Raw genomic sequence first — 27901 nt, 5'->3', positions numbered from 1 at the left:
CTCAGCTGAGTGATAGCTGTACCCAAAGGCCATACCACATTGAGTGCACTGATAGATATGAAGTCAAGTTAACTCTTCTTAGTACAGCAATCTCTTAATTATCTGGTGTAATTCAACCCCTACCCCGAATAAAGTGAAACTCCAGACATTGCATCCGTATCCTTAATAGGCTATCCATTTGGTGTTGAGCCAGATAATGTGACACAACCCTACGCTATCTGTCTCGACCCTCTATCCTAAAAACTTTCCATCAATATTACCTATGAGCAAAAGAAATTAACATAAAATACAATACAGTATTGATACAGTACATATAATACAATAATACGGTACATCCATCCATCCATCATCCAATCCTATGCCACCCCATGAGGAGCGTAAGAGCCCGAGGCTAGGCAGGTTGGTTGTAACATTTAAGATGATAGTGTCCAGCCTCATTCATCTGAGTGGCATTACGTGAGCAATAAACCCCAACCACCCATTGGATATAAACCCACAAAGGCTCAATCCAAGTGGAGTGCCTTAACTACCCACTAAACCACCAGGCACCATAATTTGGTTATATGGTTAATACCCAGCATAGTAAATGGATTCCTGGTGTACTGGAAACCATTTGGCTTGTCACACAGTGTAGAGTCACCCATAGGCAGAAGGAAGAGGAAAGAGTGAAGGAAAGAATGACAGAAGATGGAGTGTAAAGTCACCTGTAGGCAGAAGGAAGACGAAAGAGTGAAGAAAAAAAGACAAGAGGAAGGAAGGAAGATAGGAATGGGCAGTCACCTGAGAGCAGCACTACATTGAGTGAGTGGATGGTGAGTGCCCCCACCCACCACTTAATAACCATAATCATACTGTACTTACCTAGTGTTGGCATCGATGGAGAGTAGAGTAGTACACTATGCAGTACAGTGCACTTACTCCTATGTGCTTTAATGGTGAATGGCTCCCACAATGATTACTCCAGCTAAGTCACAGCACTGGGTGGTAGACACTGCAAGGGTCACAAATGCACAACACACACACACATCCTAGCTATCATACAGTATGCAGCATTCATGGGAGAGAATGCAAGAGTGACAAGTAGGCTTGGCATGTCGGGTGGGCCGCTCCCACAACACATTGTGATTGGTTGGTGTGTTGCGGGGTCTGTCCTTGTGCCGACTGGGTCCCATGTCTGAGCCGGATGATAAACATCATCTCCCAAAAATGCATAGTACTGCCAATGGCTTCCCATTTCTGAGCTGGATATTGTTTTAATAGAGCCGAGCAAAATGCGCTGGATATTGTGTTGGGCCGGATACTGTGACAACAGATAACTGAGAGATTACTGTACGCCAAAGAGCAGTGAATGTTCCCTCCTCCTGACCTCCCCCAAGAATGGTGATCCCTACCTTCTGATGTTTACTTCTGTCACCACTACCACTCATCCTATAACACCAAGAAAGAACAGTGACTTGGAATTTTTTATGAGTATGAATTACACACACATCAGAAAAATACAGCATAAAAGTTATGCCATGTTATCTCATAAGGAATCCCTATACAGGTACTGAAGTTAGCCATGGTACAGCTGATGTTTTGTATGGACTGGAAACTAAACCAGGTGCTGAAACCAGCTAATTAACTTCCCAACAGTTGCTGGAAGCTGTTGCAGAAAAAAAAAAAATGAGATGTATAATAAAATATGAGATTCCTGCCTCTATGTACAGTTGTTCAGAAGAAAGATCACTAAATGACTGAAAGTTTCCTGCTTAAGAATGATAACTTTATGGCTTGTACCAAGCTAGCAGCCACATTTCACTTTCATTGTGGTACTTCCTAGGGTTCATGGTAGCCGTCCATCAACTAACTATATCCATGAAAAATATCAGTAACAGCATTAACACCACTTGAAATTTCAAACAATATCATGTTATTTGCATCATACTGACTAGGCTGACCTGTTACTATATATGGCCAAAACTCAACAAATGTGTATGAGAAAAAAAATCATACAGGATATTCGAATCTAGAATCAGTGCCTACTATATTTTTTGACATGAAGACATGATTCAGGATTACACTCAGAGAGGAGGATATTCAGCGCAGCAGTAAAGTGAAATAACTGAAAATCCAAAGTTGTTCCCTGTGTTACCAGGTAAGATGAGCACCCCACTATGAGTATAGGAGAGCAGGCGGCCAAAGTTTATTTATCCATAATTGTACATACATGCCAGTTCCTGTATAAAATATGTACAGACCATAATCAATCAGTTCCATCAGTGTTGCAGATGAAGTTCTGTTTCATTAGCTCAAATTATTAATTAGTTTGTACATAACTGTTACTTTAACTCATCAGACTTGTGCATCAGCTGTCATCATCATCATCATCATCCAGACCTCCTTTCCTACCCTGGGGCAGGATGAGGAGTAGCAATGTCCAGACAGCCCAAATTTGCCCAGTCCAATGGGCCATGCATCCATTCACTCATCATTCAAGCCCTTGGAATCCTGGCTCCATTGGATACGCCAAAAACATTCACCGCGTTCTGTAGCTTCACATAAACCTATCCGATAAAGTCAATCCGGACGCTGCCAAATTAAAAAGGGGTGCCAAATCCCTGATCATGCACTCCACCTCACAACATTCATCCAGCCAGCTCGATCTCTTGTCAGTTCCCAAGCCTCACTGGCTTCCCAACCTCTCTTCCTCACACACTCATCCACCATCTCTCTCCATCTTCTCCTTGGCCTACCTCGCTTCCACCATCCTTCAAATTCACTCAGATATACCTTTTTCACCACTCTATTGTTATCCATTCTCTCTACTGACCATACCATCTCAGTACACTCTCCTCAATTCTGGTGTCTACCGACTTCCTCACTCCGCATCTTTCATGGATCACATTATTTCGTATCCTATCCATCCTCTGTACTCCACATACATTCCTCAGCAGTACCATCTCCACTGCTCTTACTCTTGACTTTTCATTTTCATGCCACATCATAGTCTCACATCCATATGTTAAAGTTGGCACTAACACTCCTTCATGTAAGCCTCGTGCAGCTGCAACACTCAAGCCTCTGTCTCTTGTCATGGCCTTCATTGCACCAGCTGCCTTTCTTCCTTGTGACACTCTACTTTCAACTTCCTTTGCAGATTTTCCTCTCTTTTCTATCATTGTATCCAGGTATTTGAACTCTCTCACCAATTCCAGTCTCTCTCCAATCACTGTAACATCGCACTGTGAGTCACTGTCTCTCTCAATAACCATCACTTTACTCTTCTCTACATTTACTCTCACGGCACAACATTCACAGACATCAGCAAAACTCTGCACTAGCCTACCAAGTTCTTGTCCAGTATTTGCAAGCAGTACTGCATTATCAGCATACAACATTTTTGAGATATTCCATCCATCATCATTCATTACCAATGCCATCTCTCTCTCCATTGTGTTTTTCTTCTCTCATCACCCCATCGATATATATATTGAAGAACCATGGGGACATCACACAACCTTGTCGCACACCCACACCGATCGTGAATCATTCACTTAGATGCTCATTAACCCTTACACATGCTTCACTACCATAATTAAAACTATTGACAGCACCTAGCGGCTTACCATCTACACTGTACATGCGCAAAACTTTCCACAGTCCTTCTCTGTCCACTTTGTTGTATGCTTTTTCCAGATCCATAAATGCCATAAACACCATATGGTCCTTCTCACAAGCCTTCTTCGCTACCTGTCTCAATGAAAATATTTGATCCACACATCCTCTGCTACTCCTAAAGCCACCCTGTTCATCACACACTAGGACTTCTGATATCTCTCTTACTTTCTGTATAATAATTCTTCCATATACCTTCCCCTACCACACTCAAGAAACTTATGACACAATAATTCTTGCATTCACTTTGCTCACCTTTATTTTTGTACAGAGGTACAATCAGAGCCTTTTTCAACTCTGCTGGCACAGTTTCACTTATCCATGCCTTCTTACATATCTCCAACAAGCACTTCATTCCACTCTTTCCCCTACACTTAATAATCTCTGCATACACCTCATCAACCCCAGCTGCTTTCACATTTTTCAGCCGCTTCACAGCACTATTCACCTGTGCGGGTGTCACGTCTCCAAGCACTGCATTCCTTCTCTGCACATCCCCAAAACCAATCATGTTTACAGCTGCTCTGCTCTCTCTGTTCCCATTCATCAGGCTTTCAAAATATTCTTTCCATCTGGTCCTTACTTCATCCCCATGGGTTAATAATCTACCACCTACATCCTTTACACCATCACATTTCTTTCAGTTTTCACTTCTACATTTCCACACCTCTTTCCTGAATAACTTCCTATTTTCAGAGTAGTTTGCATTCATTTTTCTTCCTAGATCATCATTTACCTCCTTTTTCCTCCTCACTAGTCTCTTTATGTGCTTCTTCTTCTCAATATATTTAGTTCTTATTTCAACCTCTGTCCTGTAACCACTTGAGCCACTTCTTCCTCCACTGCTCTCTCAACCTCATCATTCCACCATGCCATACCTTTCTTCTTTGTTGTTACTCTTGCCACACCACACACCACTTCAACATTCCTAACTAAGCAATCCCTATATGCATCCCACATGCTGTCCAGATCCATTTCATTCCAATTCACTGATTCTAATTCTTCCTCTACTTTGGTCCTGTAATCATCTGCCATTTCTTTGATCCTCAGTTTCTCAACTTTCAGTCTTTCTCCCTGACTACTCTCTCTCCTGATCCATCTCACTCCTCTCAACTTGATCGTGCATACCACAATCATATGATCTGACAGACCTCCATATCGTCCTCTCATGGCCCTCGTATCAACAACCACTCCCATCATCGATGTCTCTACAAGCACGTAATCAATCAGGTTTCTTTATCCTTTTAAACGCGGCCATGAACAGTCGACCCCCCCCCCCGAATGGCGGGGTTGTATCGCGGTCTGAGTACCTGTAGGAAAATATTAGCCAAAAATCAGAGATTAACCCTAGAACATTATACTTGGTATGGCAGATAGTACTTACATTCAGCTTTCTCCAGAGACAGGTGTTGAGCCTTTGTGGACTACCCAAGGACTTGTGGAGACTTGCAAAGCTGGGTAACCAAATCTTCACTTTCACACCTCCAGCAACCCGGTTTCCCCTCTACCACAGCCTCATTCTGTCACAGTAAACTTTATACTACAACGTAAAGGTAGTTTGGAATCCGTATTTGTACAATAAGCACTGAAAATAAGGCTAAAATCAACGGAGCATACGGCCGACATGCAGCGCAGCGGCGGTCTTCCCGTCACTCAACAAACATTTCCATTTTCACAGCTAAAAACATGTATACTACATTATTTTCAATCATATTACTTCCCAAAAGATCACCGCGGCGCGCTTTTTATTCTGCCTTACGCCCGTCACTTTATTCTCATTCCTGTCGGCTGCTTGCACTGACTCGGAAGAGCTAGAACTCGCCATAATGTCACTTTGAAAGCCTGCGGTAAACTGACGGTAAACAGGGGCAAACTGTGCGAAAAAAAGCTAGTGTTACAAGTGGGGAAACAAGCGTTTCCTATTAGCATAAACTGCTTGTGAGAGGAGAGCGCAGATATACAGTTCTCAGCAGTCAGAGCGCTGCCATGTATCACAGCCAGGCTGGCCGGGCCGTGGTGGGGGGGGAGGGGGGAAAAACGCGATACTTGGCAACAACGGAGGTCAGTAGTACAAAGGTAAAGTATGCTAATCGTAGCTAAAGGGTGGTGGTACTGATAGACAATACCAGCTGGAACATCCTTGCCCGCGTTTATTCAAAATTAACTCGAATCGCAAACGCGACGCTCCGCCGTTATGTCCTTTTTGGTGAGCGTCGCAAACGCGACGATCCGCGTTTAAGGGGTTAAACACGATCCCTGTTCCCTCTATACCATGTATATTTATGTGCCTCTTTCTGTTTGAAATATGAGTTACCAATGCACAACTGCCTCTCCTGACACATATCCTTTAGTTGCTTCCCACTATCATTTTCTCCTGGTACTCCATTACAACCCATTATGTTATCCTCAGGACCAGTGCCTACTCTTCCATTCATATCACCCATTATGATCACATTATAGCTCCTGGGCATTTCTCCCACTGCTTCATCCAGTTCATCCCAAAACCTGTCTTTCTCTCTCTCACTCCTGTCCTTACACAGTGCATATGCTACAATTACTGCCACTTTCACCATCTCAAACTTGAACTTGACATAAATACACTTCGAGCTGACACATTTGTAGTCTCTCATTCCACTCCGCCACACCTCATTCATCAACAAAGCAACTCCTCCCTTGCGTCTTCCTCACCCATTCATGCCTGATCTTACACATTTCACACCCTCCCACTCCTCCAATTCACACCCTTTCATCTTCATTTCACACAATGCCATCACAGCATATCTTGCCCTCTTGAACACATTCACCACTTCCACCCTCTTGCTCTCCTCATTCACACCTCTCACAAGCCACATGGCCATGCGAATCTGACCATTTGGTTGGGGCCCTGGGCAGGTATTGGGCTCTCCAAGGCTTTCTGAAACATTTGCCATGATTAAGTGATTTTGGATAGGGGAATCTGGAAGACACTTAACCAGGGCAAAAACCCCGGTTATATGGTTACCACCCAGTGTAATAAATGGTTTCCTGGGTACAGGAAACCATTTGGCTTGTCACTCTGTGTAGAGATCATATGGCATCTATACACTGAGTGAGTGGATGATGGGCTCCCCCACCCACCACAGCTGTTTGTTCGTTTCGTTCGTTTTTAAAGGCTTCAACATGCTTGCATGTGTCGGCCTTGGTCACCTAATGGCGGCTCTCCACGCTGCACGATCCATTGCAGCCTCCCTGTTCAGTCCCTTAACCCCGAGGTCACACTTAATGACCTTATCCCATGTCTTTCTTGGTCTACCCCTCATAACCCTACCCCCAATATTAACACTTCTCACTTTCCTCACCCAATTATCATCCCCCATCCTTTCCATATGTCCAAACCATCTCAATCTACCTCTCCTCATCACAACACCAATACACTCCAGTCCCATCCTACCTCTCAACTCTTCCATCGTAAACCCAGCCCCTTCAGACCTTGGATGCAGGGACGCACTGTACATCCACCTAATCATTGTCATTTCTGTACGTCTGAGAAGGCGAATACCTTCCTCCTTCACTGCCCAGGTCTCACTACCATACAGCATTACACCCCTAACACATGCTGCATACAAAGACCCCTTAGCACGTAGGGAGAGTCCTCTGAATGTCAGGAGAGGCAAGAGCTCCCTGAACTTCTTCCAACCACTTCTCACCCTAGCCACAGAGCTAGCTCCAGCCCCACCTCCAGCACACAACATGTCTCCCAAATAACAAAACTCTTCCACACACTCAAGAGAATCACCAGCAAGTTCAATCCTTTCACGTCTGACAATCTCCACCTGCTCACCTCGACACGCCGTACACATAAAATCAGCATTATCTCGCAGTTTACCTCTGATACCACTACATCTCTTATGCACCCATTTATCTCACACACCTCACAAAATGGAATTACTTCCCACGCCCCTGTGGCAAACTGCACATGGCCACTCTCCCTCGTCTTTGACAGTACCGCCACCAACCCTAGATATCATCACTTTTGTTTTATCTGCATTTACCCTTAAAACCCATGTGCCCCATACCATCTCTCCTCCGCCTCCCTTTCATTCTCTGCAATCAACACCAAATCATCAGCATACAACAACTCCCATGGAAGTCCGTTTCTAAAGTCACGTGAAAGGGCTTCAAGTACCATGATAAACAACATGGGACTCAAGACTGACCCCTGATGCACACCGACATTCACGGAAAACTCATCACTCAAATCTCCATTCACTCTTACCTGGGTGTGAGCACCCACATACATAGCCATAACCACCCTAACCAGCCACTCCTCCAAGCCAAGCTTTCTCATTGCCCACTTCACCACCTCTCTAGGGACTCTGTCAAAAGCCTATTCCAAATCAACAAAAACAAAATAAAGATCCCTTCTCCTACCAATATATTTTTCCTGAAGCTGACGAACAATGAATGTAGCATCAGCGGTCCCCCTACCTGGCATAAACCCAAACTGCATCTCATTAATATTCACTCTTTCTCTAGTCATACTTTCTAAAACTCTCTCCATTACCTTCATTATCTGATCTAAAAGCTTTATACCTCTATAATTTCCTCTTTCCAGGGCATCACCCATCCCTTTATACACATTTACAATTACACTCTTCAGCCAATCATCTGGGACAACACACTCATAAATAATCCTATTTATCATGTCAGTGACTAAACTCACCCCTATATCACCTGAGGCCTTCAACATTTCGGCAGTCTACCCAGACACACCTGCTGCCTTCCCCACCCTCATCCTGCCTATTGCCTCACTCACAGTAGCAGTATCAATCAATGGCCAAGGGCCAGACACTGGATCTGCTGGCTCCAAACCTTCCCTGTCCCAGTCATTAATAAAATGGATATTACTGTACTGCAACAGGTTTAACAGTGCGTTAATGCAGTAAATTAGCATTAAAATGGATATTACTGTACTGCAACAGGTTTAACAGTGCATTAATGCAGTAAATTAGCATCAGATATCTTTTACAACCATTAATCCAATAAATACTTATAAGCAGAGACTGCACAGCATTTTGGCACAGCTGTCTTCATAAGCACAGCAGCCAGTTGTGTGTTCAAGTAATGGTAATATTGTCTCCAGTGCTTCCAAGAAATTAGCAAGCCAGGAGTAATGTTCTGTTACCTATAAGGAAACACTTCAATCAGCAAGTACAGCAGTTTAAAAGAGACCAGAAATATTTAATGTCTTTATTAATAAAAATGTGTATAAATCTACCTCTAACATGATTTGCCACAACACCTACACTCCGCTTCTTAGAAAATTGCACATTACACTCACATTCATAGACAACATTTCCTGTCACTAAGTTAAAATAATCAGAAACAAACAAGTACAATGTAATATTCTTTCTTGTACCAGGTACTTAATAAAAACTATTCCTGTTAATGCAGATCTGTCTTTAATTAAATCAAATCTTAAAAAAAAAAAAAAAAAAAAGATCCATGTCACGAAAAGATCAAGCAAATATTTGCGAGGGATGTGGGTCCAGAGTGACTTCTTCAGGGTTTGATTTTATGATAGCTGAACACAGTATATAACATTAACCCCTTCAGTACGAGGACATCTTGTAATGGTTTACTGCGTTCTTGCTCCCACACGGTTATAATTAGCTTATGGGAGACTTGTTATGAAGGGGTTTTTGAAAAGTTTCCATTCAAACTAGAACAATGATTTCTTTTTATTTACTTTGCTCCTACAAAACTTTTTTATTCAGCTCATGGGAGGTCTCATAGTGATGGGGTTAAAGAGTCGGGCAGCTCCTACACTACATTTGTACCTTTAGGCTTAGGAGAGAGGGGAAGAGATATACAATAGTAGATACTTGAGGAGGAAGAGGAGATTACATAGAATAGATACTTTATTAATGCCTGACCAAGACCAAGACCAGCCTCACAGCCCTCCAGTAACCTCACCTTGGTTCACATCATAGTGCAGGACACTCACAGTGCAGGGAAGAAAACTGCTCATTTGCTTGGGAAATCTGGCCAGTCAGACCCTCTGAGTAGGGCACAGTCACTTCTAAAATCTTATGAGCTACAAAAAATGTGTAAGTAATATGTATTTCAGTGTCACCCTCTGAAGAATTTACCTGCTACTGCTAAGTATAATATCCAAGCAATGACACAACATCGCACATACACTTATATAGCTTAATATGAAGAAAGTAAGTAATTTGTGATTGCACTGACTCTCAAAGTCCCCTTTGCAGACTTTGTACATTATGCATATGAGAGTCCAGATAAATATACCTTCAACTCTAGTATGAAATACACCATAGTGCAAAATGGATTATCTGGCAACATAACAGTCAGCAATATACAAATAAGCAATCCACATAAGATTTAGAACACAAGTGCATACAACCTGAGAATAAGCAGTGAAAACTTAACACTCAAATCCTAAGTCTTAAGAATTTTGTCATCACATTCCTCTTTCAAAGGATGCTGGTATGGCCTCAAAAAACCTTGATGTGAAAATACCATGAGGAATCCAAACTTCCATAACACTGCTCACAACACAACATCTCAACTAACCAAAACTGCAGATGGAGGGAGTGTTGCTCTGCCAATCACTCCAACCTGCATGATACTTTGGATCATACTCTCAATGGCAGATGAGACTTCATAACGCTCCTTCCTCAGCTGTTTATTTTCTACAGTATACCTCAACCCCTTGTGACTGACAACAAGTTTTATCTTCTTCTCTTGTTACCACCAAATAACCTGATTCATCTTGCAAGGTCCCATTTTAGTTAAAGGGTTAATGAAGGTACAATTTAACCTCTCCACATAAAAAAATCTCTTTTAAGATGAGTCCAATCGTTTGGAAATACTCATAACAGACAGCCTCTTACTGAAAGGCATTAATATTCTTGTATATGTTGCACATAAGCATTTAGACAAGGTTGGCATCAGTAACATGCAAGAATTTAATCCCCACATGTTGGGAAAGCTCTAGCATTCTATTCCCGCTGATGCCAGTCAACTGTACTCAGGTAAGAGTGAGTCAAAGAAGCCTTAGTCAATATAGTTGCTATTAACCCTCTCATGGCCAGGACAACTCTAGCATGAGTACTGCATTTTATTCCAGTTACTGTCAGATGATTATGATCAAATAAGAGTGTCACAGGAACCTAAGTGTTGAGGTGTAACATGCCAAGTACAGTAAATCACTCAGTTATAAGTGTTATGAAATCTCCACACCCAACAAGAATATATTCCTTTGTAATGGCTGTGAAAACCCCACTGAAAAATACTCATGGCAACAAGGCACAGTACATTAAGTTTTTTCATTCTTAACCTTAAATAAATATGAAATGTAACAACATGCCTCATTACAGTATAGCTTTGGAATCTTTTCATACTTTTAAAAATACTGTTGTAATTTAAATATGTTTTGTGATAATGATAGTAAAATGTCTGCTCATATTCTGCTATTATTACTCTACCATGTTTCTAACTCTGGGAATGGCAATCACTTTGGGCCATATTCTCATTACTTAATGCAGCTCTCTTGCACTTCTTAAAAGTTTATTTCTGCATATGGCATATGAACATTCTCTCTCATGCTATGTTTGCAACATATATCAAAATTAAAATGCCATACATAACAAACAAGAGAATGGTCTGTTGCTGTATGCATAAATAACTAAGGAAGAGGTGCTAGAAAGCCTCATAAGTCAATAAGGATATAACCCTACGACACAAAACACATCAGTTTCATACAAATAATTTCTAAATTTCTCTTATCAATCACATCACATGGAGAGCAAGAGGAACACTTAAAATTCTACCTTATAATAGTACAATAGTAAAAACATGAAAGAAAGGTGAACTGATATCATATATCAGAGTCAAACTTAAGATACATAACCCTAATAACTAAAACTATCTTTACATCCTGGGAAATGGATACTGCATTGATAATGAAAACACAATTAGTTGCAGAATTTCACTACTGGCATACTTAGCAACAAGGCACTTCCAAGAGATCATCAAAGCCAGGTTACTCACTGTTGGTAAGTTCTTATGGTCCATGACTCCTGGATACTTTGTGCTTCTATATTATTACAGCATTTTGAAAGTTCTGTTGCATTTTATATGAACTATGTGAACTTCAGTTGTGTTGACTCACTATACCTGTACTAGTAATCTAAGTACTGAACTAATTCTACAAATGCATACTGGAAAAAAAGTTAAAAAGCTACCAAAACTACTTTACAAAGCTGCTCATCGAAGTGGGATCATTTACCATTAATCATCCCATGAACAAATTCTACCAGTAACATGAATCCATGTACTCAAAGATCTAATGTACTTATGGCACAGTAGATTATTCTTTATTAGAGTGATATAATATATGGTGGAATATGAGCCACATTTTAGTTAAATTTCACATCAATCAGAATTTTACAAAGCACACTTAATATTATGAGATGAATCTAAACATAACTTAAAAATTATAAATGCCCAGAGTTACTCACACAAAATCTTGGCTTGAGAAATGGAGTCTGCTGAACTTTGCTTACTTCTAATTCTTGCTGCTGACCCGCTGTGATGCGGGAGGTGTGGCGTCCATCTGTGGGGGGCCGGTCCATCAGCCAAGTTCACTAACAGAGGTGGCTACACTGAAGGAGAAGTTCTGTGGTAGCAACTGGATAGCGGGTGCAGTGGCAGCAGCCCCTGACCCCCCACTCTTGCTGGCCTCCTCTTTTTTACCCTCATCTGCTCTGGTATCGGGTCACAATATTTTGGCAATGCCTAAAGAATCCTTCATCATATATTCCCGTAAAGCCCAGAGAGCATTGACAACTGTACCATGGTTGCCAGGACCATTGGCCAACCAATGGGCAGGCAAGCGGCCAGAGTCATTGATCACGGTGTTGTCTTGTGTTGCCATCAGGTGACGCTCCCAGTTGCTCACAAATGGTTTGTCCAAATTTTCTATGTACCTGAAAATCACACACAATAAGCATAAAATAGTAAATAATTAAACTTTTATGTAACTTTCTCTTCTCTAGCAAGTGCAGTATTATCATTCTAACCGAGTACTGTATCCCAAATTATTAAAAGATGGAGTGGATGATGGATGGGTGGATGGATGGAAAAAGTTTACTGGACAGAGCTGTTCACTACTTAAAATCATTTAACCCTTTTAAAATTTGTGCTTGCAGAAAACACACTTGATAGTCCTTCAATACGGTTAGCTTAGAGTTCCACCGTTCAAAAAATATACTATAATGTACTGCTAAAGCCAGTGTAAAACTGGGCAGAAAACAGTTAACATGTTAGCCATTTTTGCAAGCCGAATGATCAACAGTCAGTGGGATTCAGCTTGCTATGAGGTTTGTTGCTGTGACAAGGACCCAAATGAGCTAAATATCATTTTTAACATGTTTTTTTTACTGTGAATGAAATATTCAATTAGAGTAGGAAGTAAGTTTAAATGAAAGCAGCTCGCAAAAGTGGCCAACATGTTGGCCACTTTTGCCCACTGTGACTCCACCTTAAACAAACCATACACTTAATATCTTCCTAACTGTTTACGAAAGTAATTTTTTAAAACTATGGCTCGGTAGCGTGATGGATGTCTAACTCTTCGCTCAATCTAGGAACGAACTATTTCAGGGAGTTATGTTACAACTTTTTGACACAAAAACACTCATTACCTAGGCCACACTATAAGGTGAATCACATGGTGTGTAGGGAGAAGCTCCGCACTCCGGTGCTAATTGCTTGAGATTTCCTTGGAGGGCTTAATCCCTAATTTTTAAAATACCTGAAATCCCTAAAGCACCTGCCATCTCCTGGGCGCATGCTAAGGCTTCTGAGCAGTCATATTATGTAAACATTGTGTAGCTCTCATTTTCTGTTCTCCCTCCACTGGAGTAAGACCTACTGCTGGCTCCTGCTTCAGGTCCTCACCATCCAGAGTTCCTCCTTGGCAGTTAATGGGTAGTATCCCTGCCCATCACATGGGAGACCGGGGTTTGCTTCCCTGCTGGGGAGCCATCTTCCTTCTTCAGTGGTGAGTACATGGAGTTGAGTTTACTCTCGGGCCTCAGGAGTTCACTGTTTCCAACTTGATCCTTCCTTTTTCGACATAGTTGATTTTATAATTTTCTTCTTCGTTACAGTGTTCCCTTTCTCACTGGGCTTTCGGGCTTCCCTTCTCTCCATTCTTTTCAGGTCCCGTGAAGATGTCGGAGAAGTCCCACTGTGCCTTCCCTAAATGTTCGGCATCTTTCTTCAGGGATGGTCACCCACACTGCCTCTCCCACTCTACCACATCTGGGACAAGGCTTTCAACCCAGATAGCTGCCTGGTGTGCTTTGAGTGGTTTTCCTGCCTTCAGTCCGGAGTAGCCACGGAGGTGGATGTCTTGTCACTTCCGAAGTCCCAGCTCCTGAGGTCCATGTGATAGGCAGCCCAAAAACTGGCGAGTAAGCAAGGGTTTACCTTGCAATGGTTTCTTCCCATCATAGGAGGCTGCCCGCGTAGAGCAAGAGGCAAGGTACCCCAAGGGAATGCCATCATAACTTACCCCCAGACACCTGGATTTTGACCCAGGGGGATGACTCTTTTAGTTTCCCACCAGTCCTGCTGCCAGTCTCAGCCCCGCTACCCTCGGCGCTCCCCACACCACCTTCGTCGTTCCCAGCTCCACCTTTGTCACTCCCAGCTCCCTGTTCAAGGTTCCCCAAAGGGTCAGCTAAAGGGGAGAGTACTGCGCTATCTCCCCCAGGGTGGCACAGGCGGGACAGTGTGTGGTACACTCCCCCCATGGCCTGGCCAGTCCCCGACCCCCCTCCCAAACTCTCTGTGGGGAGGGGGGGCAACCTGGGAGCCTCAGTTGCACTGCTACTGAGGCAGACCTTGGAACAATACAGCTTCACCCCTCATCCCACAGACGGAGGTGCCACAGATCCTCCTCCTCGTCACCTCTAGTAGCCCCTCGCCTCCCCCCTCGTAGCAGAGCTCACTTCGCATGGGAGGGGGTGACTCCTGACCAGTCAGAGAGCACGGCTTCGTTTCCTCTTGCCATGGAACTTCCTCCACCAGGTGACTATAACCATGCCCCCCCCCTCCCCCTACCCCAGGACACCCTTCGCCTGGACGCATCTACCCCTGGGTTGGCACATTCCAGTATTGAGGGACAACTTCGCAGGATCCCTCTTCCATCAAGGGGATTCTCTCCCCATCTTCTACCCATGATGGGATCTGGAGGTTTGCTGGGTGGCTACAGAATCCAGGGAGGAAGTGTTCAGTTCTGCAGTGCCCCACTATCTAAACGGGAACCAACCAAGGTCCCTTCTGGCCCTTCTCCATCCCAGGCCCTAGATGCTGTGGTACAACTGGCATCCACAACGGCCCTTAATAAACCTCCTCCTTCATTCTTTATGGTCAGGGAACCACAATCGCCCGGAAACCTGTCCTCGTCCTCCTCTGGCTGACCTCAGATGGATCTTGGCGGACAACAAATCTGGGCCTTGTCTACTGCGGGCAACTCACGCAAGCCTCCCTGCCTCCCCCTCCACCCCCCGGTTCCCCTCTTCCCGGACAACGAGGCTATCCTGCCAGAAAGGGAGGAGCTTCTCTGGGCTCCTCGCCTCCTGGCTAAGGACTTGTCCTGGCAGGCTTTGGCTATATCTTCAAGCACTCTGGCAAATGACAAATACTCCCACTGAGTTGCTGTCTCCTTAATCTTGGGTAAAGTGGAATTCAAACTCATTGCCAAATGGACCACAGCCATGGTGGTCACTCTCCAAAATGTCTCTACAAAGGGTTTTTTTATTGTCCTAACATGGTGACACTGGCCGAAGCTATGGCCTCCACTTCTGGTGCCATGACCTGCCCCACCATGGAGGCCACAACAGATGCCAGGATCAAGGCTTGGAGTGAGGCTTTTCACATCAAGCCCAAAGAATTTAAAGCTGGCCTCATCTGTTCAGCGCCATTTGCAGTGACACTTATCCCAAGTGATCAGATTGATAAGTGCCTGGCCTCCCAGTCCCACATAATCAAACCAGATACAAGGGGGCCAGCCTTCAAGACAGCCTTAGTCAAGCCCTCTCGCCCTTCCCTCAGGTCCTCTCACCAGAAGAAAGTCCGCCGTTCTCCTCCTGGACGCTTTTTTCGCTGCTATGAGGAGCAAGGCATTAAGGATGAGGCGTGACCAAAGGTTACCTGGGCGGCCAGGGTGATGAGGCGGGCCTCACCTGGCCCTGGCTCCACCAACCCCTCCTTGCCTCCCTGACCAGCAACCACCTGGTCATGGCCAGAATACGGAGACACATTTAAGTAGATGTTCAGAAAGGGAGTGGTGGAGAAGGTGACAGGGAAAGTTTTCCTCTCTTGCCTCTTCATCATTCCCAAGAAGAACTTGGACATAGACAGGCTGATCGTGGATCTCAGCATCGTGAAAGACTTCATCGTGACAGCTCCATTCAAGATGACAACCTCTGCCCAGGTCCGCCTGCAACTTCGTCTGGGCTTGTGGCTCATAACGGTGGATCTGCAGGACGCTTCCTGGCACGTCCCTATCCATTCGCAGGTCAAGAAATACCCGGCCTTCCAGATGGAGACGGAGGTTTTTCAGTTCACCGTGCTGCTTTTCGGTAACTCAATCACTCCTCAAGAGTTCTCCCACTCACGAAGGTAGTGGCATCAGCACCAGCTGCACAAGAGGCCGAGGTCATGACAAGAACATAAAAAAGGATTACTGCAATAGGCCAGTTGGCTCATGCTGGGCAGCTCCTAATAGAGTAATTGAACTACAGTACTAGAATGAGATAAGGATTAAAAAGAAGATGGCTCTCCCCCACCCTCCAAACCCTCCAGCTGAAGCCAGCAGGAAAAAATCAGAAGGAACACCACGCAGTATAGAAAAACTCGGGTGGACATTTTATAGGAGAGTGTGAAAGGAGAAAAAGACGATTGGCTGCTCACGGCTCCATCGGCAGCCGAGCTGGAAACATCAGTCATGAAGACCCTCGCTACAGCTCGCTCCATGGGCTTCAGTGTCAACCTGGAGAAGTCCTCTCCCCCCCCCCCCTCCCACCGAATCCCTAGATTGTCTGGGTCTTCAGTGGGACTCAGGACGAGCGCCCTTCGTCTGTCAGAGAACAACAGGAAACAATAACACTGCTGTCTCTTCTGCGCAGTGCACTCCACCTCATTTACCTGCACAAAATGAAAGGCCCTCATGGGCCCCCTGAACTTCACAGCAAAAGTGGTGCCTCTAGGGAGGCTCTGCCACAGGAGACTCACTCTCCTAGGCAACCAAACTTTCCTCAGTGCAAAGAGAGATGAACTACGCTCCTTCTCATCATATTACAATGCCTGTTTTGCCCCTGACTCACCCCAGAGTCCCTGAACTGCTGGTGCCCCCAGACACACCCGGACCCAGCAGTCACAGCCACCACCGATGTCTCAGACAAAGGCAGGGGCTATAAATCACTGAAGAGCCTTCAAGACTCCAGGAAATGGGACTGATCTCGCTTGGGAACACATCACTGTCAAGGAACTGTGGGTGGCAGCTCGTTTCACCTCAGACAACCTGGACGTGCTATCCCCGACTGTGAGGTTCCAAATGGACAATGCAACCGTGGTTTACCGCATCAACCGCTAGGGAACCTTGCGGTCAGAGAAGCTCCTGATGACGGTGGAGCTTCTCTTTCACAAGGCCGCAAAGAGACAGATGGGAGGTAAATCTACCTGTTCCCTCAGCCCCGTTTCTCAATCATGGTGGGAGTTTGTCAGAAGCTCCGCTCATTTTGGGGCAAAGTCCTGCTGGTCCCTCCCTGGCCGGTATAGCCCTGGTGCACCGACCTCTCCACTGGGTGCACCAACCTCCTCTTCCTGGGATCGAACTGCCTCCAGAGCTCTCTCTTCCCTAGGATGACGTCAAGCCTCCAGCTTCATGTGTGGAGTTTTTCCATTCCACTCCAATAACCATTAATGGAGGAGGTGGTGAGGGACGCCCTAGCAGGCCTCAGACCATCATCAACTCAGCAGTACAAGTCATGCTGCAAAGCCTTCTCCTGCACCGCCAAGGGAAGGAGTGCCGACCAAAGCACTGGTACTTACTTTCCTGTCCCACTTCATGCATGACTGTGGAAGGACACCGTGCACAGCGGTGGTGCATGTGGCTGCCATAGCGAACCATCTCCGTGTTGGCTATGGCCTGGAGCTTGACGAGAGACTGCTTACCCTGGTCAAGGGAGGCTTATTCCACCTTTATCCTCTGCCTGGAAGGGTTTCACCTAATGGGTCACTGCAGAAGGTCCCCCAGACTTCCTGCAATCAGACCAATTTATCTCCCTTTCTTCTCCCTAGGACCTCCTGACAGGGCATTCTTTCTCCTAGCTCTAGCTATGGGTTTCTGCTCCTCGCAGCTCCAAGCCCTCACATGCTACCCCACATGGACTACATTTGCAGATGGGGATTGAACCGCCACCCCCTGCCCCTCCCCGAAGACGCTTTCAATAATGAAAGGGCTAATTTTAGAATGTGCCCTATTACATTTCTCACCTGGTTTGTGGACACGGCCCACCACCCACTTGCTCTGTGGCCACACTCAGGAACCACATCTCCAACACACCAGCACCCCAGAACCAGCACTGTACGTTCACTCCGCCTCCCTCATGCCCCTACACACCCTGACTTTGGCAGCTTGGATAAACGGCCCGGTAAGAAGGGCGGATCCCATGGCCAACCCCAGAGCTCACAACGTCCAGGGCCTGGCCTCAACCATCCTACTCCTGAGGTTTGGGAGCTTAAATAGACAATGGAGGTGGGGTAATGGTCGTCCACTCCCACCTTCGTCAACCGCTACCTGCTACATCACTCTGTGTAACAATGACGGTCCTACCGCACCTCCCTCATGCTTGTCAGTACACAAGCAAGGAGAACAAAATGTGCCTACTTGTACTCATCCTGTTAAGGAGCCTCAGGCAGATAGATAAAGTTTACTCTCCTTCACCCAAGGCTCCTGCATTACTAGACTGTGCCAGTCATTCAATAATTAATTTTAAATTTGGGGGTTTGTTAAGGAGTATGGGGTAGGGTATTGGAGATTCTCCTTCCTTTCCCCCAGACATCCCACTGCCTGCCCCTGTACAGTGTCTGCATGGCTTGCTTACTGTTTATACTGAAAGAACACTCAATGCCAAAGTTTTTCTTTCCCCCTCTCTCTCTCCCCCTAATATAAATTCACCTGCCAGTATTTTTTCACCTGTCATGGCCTGAGGCATGGGCAGGAGATCCTACTGCCTGCCTGTCCTTCCCTCAAGGCCTGAAGGGGAGTTCCCACGCACCCCACGCCATCACTCAGCCACGCTCTCCAGAGTGCGAGGCTTCCTTATCCGGGGTAGACTCTGTCACTTCCTTTCACCTAACAAACCTCTTAAATATAAATACAGTATTTATATATATATACACACACACACACAGGCAAACACCAATTTATGATACCCCTAGACGTGATACCCCAGAATAGTGATGGGGGCAGAAATACCACCCTACCCTGCCCATTGTAGGCTTACCCCCAGTTTTGTGATAGGTTTTAATTTTCTTTGTACTGATTTTGATAATATTTTAAACTAAAATTTTATGGTTAGGTTGATTTGTAAACTGTTTTTAGACTTAGATTAATGTGTTTTAGCCATAGGTGGAGTGAACACTGTCATTGGAGGTATGGATTCTCGCTCACCAGAAGAGGTACAAAACAGTGTGGACAACTAGGTGACTCAACAAAGAATATTTTGTGTTTGACCACTGAACTGTCATCTAACCTGTCATGGAATACATAATTATAATTTTGAATAAATATCAATAACTTTGAAAGCCTCAGAGAGTAAATATTTCATGCAATGATGAAAACTGTGACATTGATAAATCATGTGTTTACATTTAGTCTGTTCAAGGAAAAATGCTCTAAAAATGCAAAAGGAATTTCTAAACAAATGTTGGAAAATAAGAGAGAAGAAAATAAAGAAGCTTAGCAACCAGAACGGTAGCTAAAACAACATAAAGAGAGGCCACTGAAAAGGCTCTCTCAATGTCATCATCGATCGATAAATCATGTGTTTACACTTGGGTTGTTCAAGGGAAAACACTTTTATTTAGAAATTCCTTTGTATTTTCAATGTTGGAAAATAAGAGAGCAGAAAATAAAGGAGATCAACAACCAGAACCGTAACTTAAAGGACACAAAGAGGGGCCTTTGAACAGGCTATCCAGATCGCATCATTGATCGACAAATCATGTGTTTACATTCAGGTTGTTCAAGGGAAAACACTTTGAAAATACAGAGGAATTTCTAAAAAAATGTTGGAAAATATGACAGAAGAAAATAAACAAGCTCAGCAACCAGAACAGTACAAAAAAGGGCATCAAGAGGGGCCGGCTACCCCACCCTCATCATCGATCACATTCCCAGTCAAAACATCGACAATTTTCCGTCAAAACAATTCACATCTTGGATGATTCTGCGTCATTCATACATTATTATTGTACATAACAGAAGTTTATCTAACTGTCCCGGGACACTGTGATGTTGGGATTGTATACAATGCTGCTGCTTCTTCTCTACCGAGTTTGAATATGAGTCGGAGATTGCATTCTCCAATGACCTTGTAAATGCGAGATGGGCACTAGTTTTAGGTTTAGGTTAGCTTCTTATACAGCTGTTAGGCCATTTAGATTGGCTTTACACTTTGTTTTGGACTTCTTTTTGTGGGTTTAGGACTTGGCTGGGGTAGAAACCCAAGGCTCAAAAATGCATCCCTACTGTATATTTACATGTTAAATCTACCCTCAACTGTATCGTCAAACCAGGGTATGCCTGTGTAAATATACAATATATATATATAAAAATCATCATCATCATCATCATCATCAGCCGTTTGAGTATCCACTGCAGGACCGGCCTATCCCAACCAAAGTGGGGATGATACAGCCAATGTATCTCTACCAAGTGGCTTAGGCTGTCTGGTAGAGACTGTATGTAGGGTGTGAAGTGCTTGTAAGTGTAATTGTAGTGTTGGAGTGGCTTTGGATGTGTGTGTAGTGTGTGAACCAAGTGTAATCAGCCCGCGCAAGCCGACTGGGTGCAAGCCTACTTTATAGTACACTCAACCCTCGGCTATCACTCCCAATTGGTCCCGCTATGGTTGCGCTATAGCCGAAACCGTGATAGCTGAATTGAATAACTTATGGTAATAATTCTGATTGGTGCCATGACCTCAATATTTTCCCCTAAGATACCTTTTTTGTACCACATATTAATATACAATAGTCTAAAAATGACCATGTTTTATGATGTGATCACAATTCTTATAAATACCCCTCACAGTTGATTCATTGATGTTATGTTTCTTCCCCACACTTTGCTTGGTCTCACCATTCTCTATAAGTTTCACATTTCCAGTTTATCTGCGTAACTTATGTTCTTCCTCTTCTTTATTTCCCTGCCAGGTGCCGCAGCATTATGCTGGGTGATGGTAGGGGGACAGGGAGGGGGTACATTGGCCATGGTCATATCATAAAACGTTATTGTTCTTGCTATCACTGTTCACGGTCTGAGGGCATACACTTGAATGGTTTGGCGGGCAGGAGACTCGGTCAGGCAGCCAATCAGCGCTTGGCTGGCACTGACGTCACACAACCAATCACGGAGTGAAGCTTCTGTTGGCTGGGCGGAGCACTGAAGCCTGGCCTTTTTGAAATTTTTGAACATTTGCGGTGCACGATAGCAGGCATTTAGTGCATGATAAAGGTATTTGGGTAGTTTTTTTAATAGGCGTGATAGCGAGATACGCTATAGCGGAACCCGTGATAGCCGAGGGTTGAGTGTATGTGACACTGGTTCAACCACAGCACTCCTGGTGTCCGCTGAGCAGTACGTGGCCAGGAGAATGCTCCCAAAGTTTTTTTTACCCTGGCAGGGCGCGAACCCTCGCTCTCTAGTGTACGAAAACGCACACTTTACCATTGTACCACAGAGGCTCATATATATATATATATATATATATATATATATATATATACAGTATATATACAGTAAGGTCCCGGGTTACGTCAGTATCGACTTACGTCAATTCAAGGTTACGACAGTCGGTCCGTGAGAGGAAATTTTAAAATATAAGAAAATAAAGAAAAAATACGTAAAGCGTGGGTTTTAAAGTGTTGCTGTGTACCGCGAGATGTCCCTGGAGTTTTCCCGCCTCATGCTTGACTACCAACAATCGCTCTCAGTCTCACTGCTACCACCGCCTGATACAGTGATACCGTCATTTTCTTGTGTTTTTCGCCATCCTGATTCCATGATGCCTAAGAGACAGCTTCCTGGTGACCATAACGACTCCAAGAAATGCAAAACCATCACATTATGTGAAAAAGTCGATATTATTGAGCGTAATGAGAAATGAGAAAAGGCATCAGCAATCGGGCGTGCGCTAAGGATGAGCCGTACTACCGTAGCAACCATCCTCAAAGACAAGGAACGTATCTTGACTCACGTTAAAGGTGCAACTCCCATGCAATCAACTGTGATTACCAAGCAAAGATCGGGACTGTTGATTGAGATGGAACGGATGCTAATGCTGTGGATTGAGGACAATAATCAACGGTGCATGCCTCTGAGTGAACAGTTAATCTGTGAAAAAGCACGCACACTGTACAAAGACCTTAAGAAAGAAAAAAGTGAGGAAAGTGAGACCAACGAGACATTTGTGGCATCAAAAGGTTGGTTTACTTGTTTCAGGGCTCGAGCAAACCTAACCAGCAGAAGAATTTTCGGAGAAGCAGCCAGTGCAGATGACGAAGCAGCAAAAATATTCGTTAAAGAGTTGGAGGAGTTGATTGAGAAGGAAGGCTACATTCCAGAACTTATTTTTAATGTTGATGAAACAGGACTAAACTGGAAACGAATGCCTAACAGAACCTATATTGCTAAAGAAGAAAAAACCATGCCAGGTCACAAAGCATCCAAAGAGCGCCTAACGCTACTTTTGGGGGGAAACTGTGCAGGCGATTTCAAGCTTAAACCGCTACTCGTGTACCACTCCGAAAATCCAAGAGCTCTTAAGGGGGTCCTTAAAGCTAGCCTACCAGTTTATTGGAAAAGTAATTTAAAGGCTTCGGTGACTAGTGCAATTTTCATTGACTGGTTTTCAAAGTGTTTTGTGCCAGAGGTTGAACGGTATTGTGCTATGAAGAATCTGCCATTCAAAGCTCTTCTCATTATTGATAATGCTCCTGGTCATCCTTCGAGCCTGACAGAGTTGCACCTTAATGTAAAAGTTGTGTTTATGCCACCAAACACAACATCAATCCTACAACCCATGGACCAAGGTGTAATAAGAGCATTCAAGGCTTACTACCTGAGAAAAACATTCAGACAGGCAATACGAGCAACAGAAAATGGTAAAGTAACACTCAAAGAATTCTGGAAAGATTTCAACATCTATAAGGCAGTTAAAAATATTGGAGAATGTTGGGCTGAAGTGACTGAGACAAATATGCACGGAATGTGGAAAAAAGTGTGCCCTAACCTCGTAAATGACTTTAAAGGATTTGATGAAGACAGTATAACTGAAGTCAAGCGCAACTGTGTGAAAATTGGAAATGATTTAAATCTGGACATAGACGAGAGTGATGTACATGAACTTGTTGATTCACATGATCAAGAGCTGAGTAATGAAGACTTGCTATACCTAGGAAAACAAATGGAAAATGATGAAAAAAGTGATGAGGCAGAACCGCTAAGACAGTTTAAGATTAAGGAAATGGCAAATGCTTTCAACTTCCTAGAAAAAGCAATGGCTGCATTTGAAGATCAGGACCCAAATGCAGAGAGGTTTGCCAAAGTGTACAGGGGAATTGAGGATGCAGTGTCCTGTTATCGTCAAATCTAGGACAAAAAGAAATATGCCGCCAAGCAGTCTTCAATTCTCCAGTTTTTCAAGCGAACTGAACACCGAGCCACAACTTCACCACCAGTTGCTGCCTCATCCTCATCGTCAACCCCTGACTCCCTATCTTCAGCCCCTGACTCCCCTGCTTCAGCCCCGGACTCCCCTGCTTCAGCCCTGGACTCCCCTGCTCCGGTCCCTGACTCCCCTGATGCAGTGCCTTCCACATAGCAACCCCAGTAACGAGTCAAGTTGATGTCAGAAGGTATGTAGTGACACATAGTATGCATCTTTTATTACAGTACCATACAGTAATCGGTCATTTTATCACTGAAATAATTTTGCTGTCCGAGTGAGAAAAAAAAAAAAAATCAAACGATGTTAGAAATGCTTACATTATCGTGCTGGTAATGATGTTATTTCATATTTTATGGCAGTAATTTACAGTAAACTTTATTGTATGATGAAGTATGAAAAGTGCTTGAATATAGGAATAAAATGTGTGTTGGCAGTGTACACGTGTGTAAGGACGGGAGAGTGAGGGAGCGGCAGCCAGACTCAGTTGTGGGTGAGGCAGTGGTGGCGTAACTCTGCTGCCATGACGATGAGAAGTGCTGTTACCGCAGCGAGTGAGCTACTGTGACGAAGACTCTTAGCTAGTACAACTTATATTTTATTCAATAAATACTGTATCATCAGTTCAAAAGACTATGTTTCTTATACATACTTGTTATAAGATTATTACATGTATAGTATGCAATGTATGGTTGAAAAATCTGTAAGATGCATTGCGGTAAGTATAATCATATGACGTACTGTATAAAACTCGAGTTACGTTCAAAATCGGCTTACGTCATGTTTCAGGAACGGAACTCTGACGTAACCCGGGACCTTACCGTATATATATACATAAATATATATATATATATATATATATATATATATATATATATAAGTAATCCCTCCAATATCCGACGTAACAGAGCCAAAGGCATGTCCGGATAGTGATCCTGTCCGGATATTGGGTCCCAGCCTCCTGGACTTGTACTTATGGACCCTAACTCAGAAAAACACCTATACAAGTCCCTCTGGACATGCATTGCACCTATTTAAGACCCAAATCACACCAATAAGGGACATAAAAGACTGAAATAAATGCAAAAGAACCATAAAGTGAGGTTTTAGAGGTGAGTTTACACAATATAAAAAATTCTGGGTACTTACAAATCCCTTGCTCCTGGACTGGTTTAAACTGCCAGTTTGCAGTCCACAGTTAATCCTCTGCACTCTAAATTCTAATTTCTTAACACTGCACAACACTGTAAATTCCTGTGTGTTCTAGGGGCGAGGTATTGCAGTTTATTCACTGCTTATTCACAAAAAACAAGCACCTGTGGCTTGCACTACTATAAGTATCTGCTCTCAATCAGAGTTTGGCTGTGACTCTTGATGATGGCGGGGTAACAGAGTTGCCAGATCACAACAGCCACATTACCAATCTCCTCAACTTTCATTACCAAATTTAACTTTTCATTACCAAATTCGTAAAGCTAGCATTTATTCTTCACTAATTATATATACAAGTGGAAATACATGTAATCACTCCCCTTATAATTAACACCATGTTGATTATTTTCACACTATGTAGGGTAGCAGATTAATCAGAGAGAGCAAACAATCCACCATCTCCATCCTGTGTATCCTCATACATGTGAAAAATCCATTTGGTAATGCATTATTCTGATTCATTACCAAACAAATTTTTCATTACCAAATTGGCCCACACTTGGTAATGAAAAATATCAAATGGCAACCCTGACAGGGGAGGGGGGAAGGGGAGGAAGGAAGGGGTGAAGGGACCATGGTGTAACAGCTGTTCGGCACCAGGCGGCAATTTCAAATTACGGGAAGGAAAAAAGTCGGATTTTTTTCGATTTTTTTCTGGTTTTTGGCCCATTTTGGGAATATTGGATCCCAGGACGATTATGTCCGGTTAGTGGGGATGTTCAGACATTGGGCGTTCGGATATTAGAGGGATTCCTTACATGCATATTTTGTATATATATATATACAGGTAACTCGCACGGAACACGAGGGTTTCGTTCCTACCGTGCCGTGTTAGGTGCGAAATCGCGTATATTTAAACTACTCCGTATTTTGCTCCCTAGACCCCCCAAATGTGTTGTTTTGCTGTTATCTGTCACTAGAAAGCACTTTAAGTGGTTAGAAGGTTTATTTAATGTTATAACTCACAAATACAGTACTCCTGAGCAAAACTTCAACACACAAATACTGTACATAAACACAAGGAAACATTCCGACGCCGATCATAGGTAATAAATTAGGTTAACTGGTACCAGTGCTTTAACTTACAAGTACATACCAGAACAGTACATATTTAACTTAGAAATGCAGTACTGTACTGTGATATCGAATGATTTCAGTACATAATCTGTTAGGAATGGCTGGAAAAAAAGAAAATGTTATGAATACATTTTCACCTTTTTGATATATGTTTATGGTAGTTTCGAGTTATTTTTTATGTTATCGTTGTGCCCATGCTTGGAAAAGGGAGCGAAAGAGTTGAATTTTCAGTCCTAAATGAGAAAACTGCACGTCCTCCAAGGCTAGACTCTGCCACGGGAGAATAAAGTGGAGGGTCAGTCCGATTAGCAATAAGGAAGTTGTGTCACAACTTCCAGCTCCCACACCACGAGAATGGCTAAAAATAGAATCGTAATGCAGTTTCAGAACTAACAATAAGTCTAATTATTACGAATACAGATACAAAGCAGAAATAAATACGTTTACAGACAGGGAAAACGTATTTCTTCCGTCATAACATGTTCATCTTTCTCAATCATTTTACGTTCATCTCTATCATTTTACCTTGTTATTTTCGCAATATATATTGCTGTCTCGTAAACAGGGTGGTTGTTTGTGTTTTGCAAGGGAGGAAAAAGGTTGTATTTTCTGTCTGGGTCGAGATAATGGGTGTAACTATGTGTGGTTAGGCATGGCCACGAGCGAAAAAATCGTACATCCACTCATCACGATAGCCGGTGGCGAACTGACAGATGATACATGAGACGGTGAAGTCAAGGTCATGTCCCAGATTTTCGTTCACTTCCCGAAAGTTTTCACAGTTTTCTAGAAGTTGCAAACCATTACAGCATACCTGAGCAAATAGGTAAAGATACCAAGACAAAAATGTATTTTTCTCTTATTATAAGTCTTTAACGAACAAACAAAAAAAAGGCAATATTCCGACGCCGATCATGGGTAATCATATAAATCAGGTTAACTGGTTACAAGGCTTTATTTAATGCTTTAATTGCTTACAAGTACATACCAGAACAGTAAATATTTAACTTACAAATACAGTACTGTAGAAAAGCAGTACAGTAAGAGTTTAACGAACAAACAAAAAAGGCAATATTCCGACGCCGATCATGGGTAATCATATAATTCGGGTTATCTGGTTACAAGGCTTTATTTAATGATTTAACTTTATTTAAGTGCTTACAAGTACAGTACATACGAGAACAGTAAATATTTAACTTACAAATACCGAACAGCACTGTGGAAAAAACGAACAAATAAAAAAGGCAATATTCTGACGCCTATCAGGTAAACTGGTTATAAGACTTTATTTCTTGCTTTAACGTTATTTAATAGTACTTTAAGTTGCACATAAACTTACCAGAACAGTACAGTACTGTAAATATTTAACTTACAAATACTGTGCTACTGTACTCGGGAATGTCTCACTCACTGAATAATTTCCCGCCTAGATCATCACGTAATCAAAACAAACCGCGCGCTGCGGTGACGTTCGAGGATTTGATCTTTCAAAGGCCTCTCCTGCGTTAATTTGTAGTTTTCATAATGGTTTTTTAATCTTACGTTGTCTTATATGTATCCCAGCCCTTACCGTGTATAATTGCGAGCGCGTTCCGTGAGATCGTGTTCCGTGCGAGTTACCTGTATACAGTACCCTCGCGTCCAACATGCGTTAGTCCAGCACGGAGAGCAAATAATTAGTATTATTTAATACGATTTAATTACTGCAACACGAGTGTGTTAGCATAACACGCACAGAGCTCCGAGAAGTGGGCGAAATCCGCAGAGTTCAACTCTAGCACGATCACCCCCGGTCCAACACGGTCATACTGGACATTCCCATGATGATGATAGCCAATGAAAACTTCTGATCAAGTAGCCTTCCCCGCCCGCTATCGTGACGTGATCGTGATGCCGCCCAATTAAAATCGCTTCTGGTGTCA

The 27901-nt window shown here is 43.4% G+C and overlaps 1 protein-coding gene across 1 annotated transcript in view; it reads right to left on the bottom strand.

Annotated features, from left to right (window-relative positions):
- Positions 1–8888: 8888 nt before the first annotated feature.
- Positions 8889–27901, bottom strand: part of polybromo (protein) — a 740816-nt gene continuing 721803 nt past the window's right edge. Inside the window, exon 33 of the mRNA XM_080277986.1 lies at positions 8889–12650. Coding sequence (XP_080134112.1) covers positions 12440–12650 — 211 coding nt within the window. The 3' untranslated portion in view covers positions 8889–12439. The remainder of the gene's footprint in view (positions 12651–27901) is intronic.

This window comes from Coenobita brevimanus, chromosome 71 (assembly GCF_032717465.1).
Source record: "Coenobita brevimanus isolate Jiangsu-jjx chromosome 71, ASM3271746v2, whole genome shotgun sequence".
Classification (NCBI taxonomy): Eukaryota; Metazoa; Arthropoda; class Malacostraca; order Decapoda; family Coenobitidae; genus Coenobita; species Coenobita brevimanus.
This window is presented reverse-complemented; position numbering and strand designations above follow the sequence as displayed.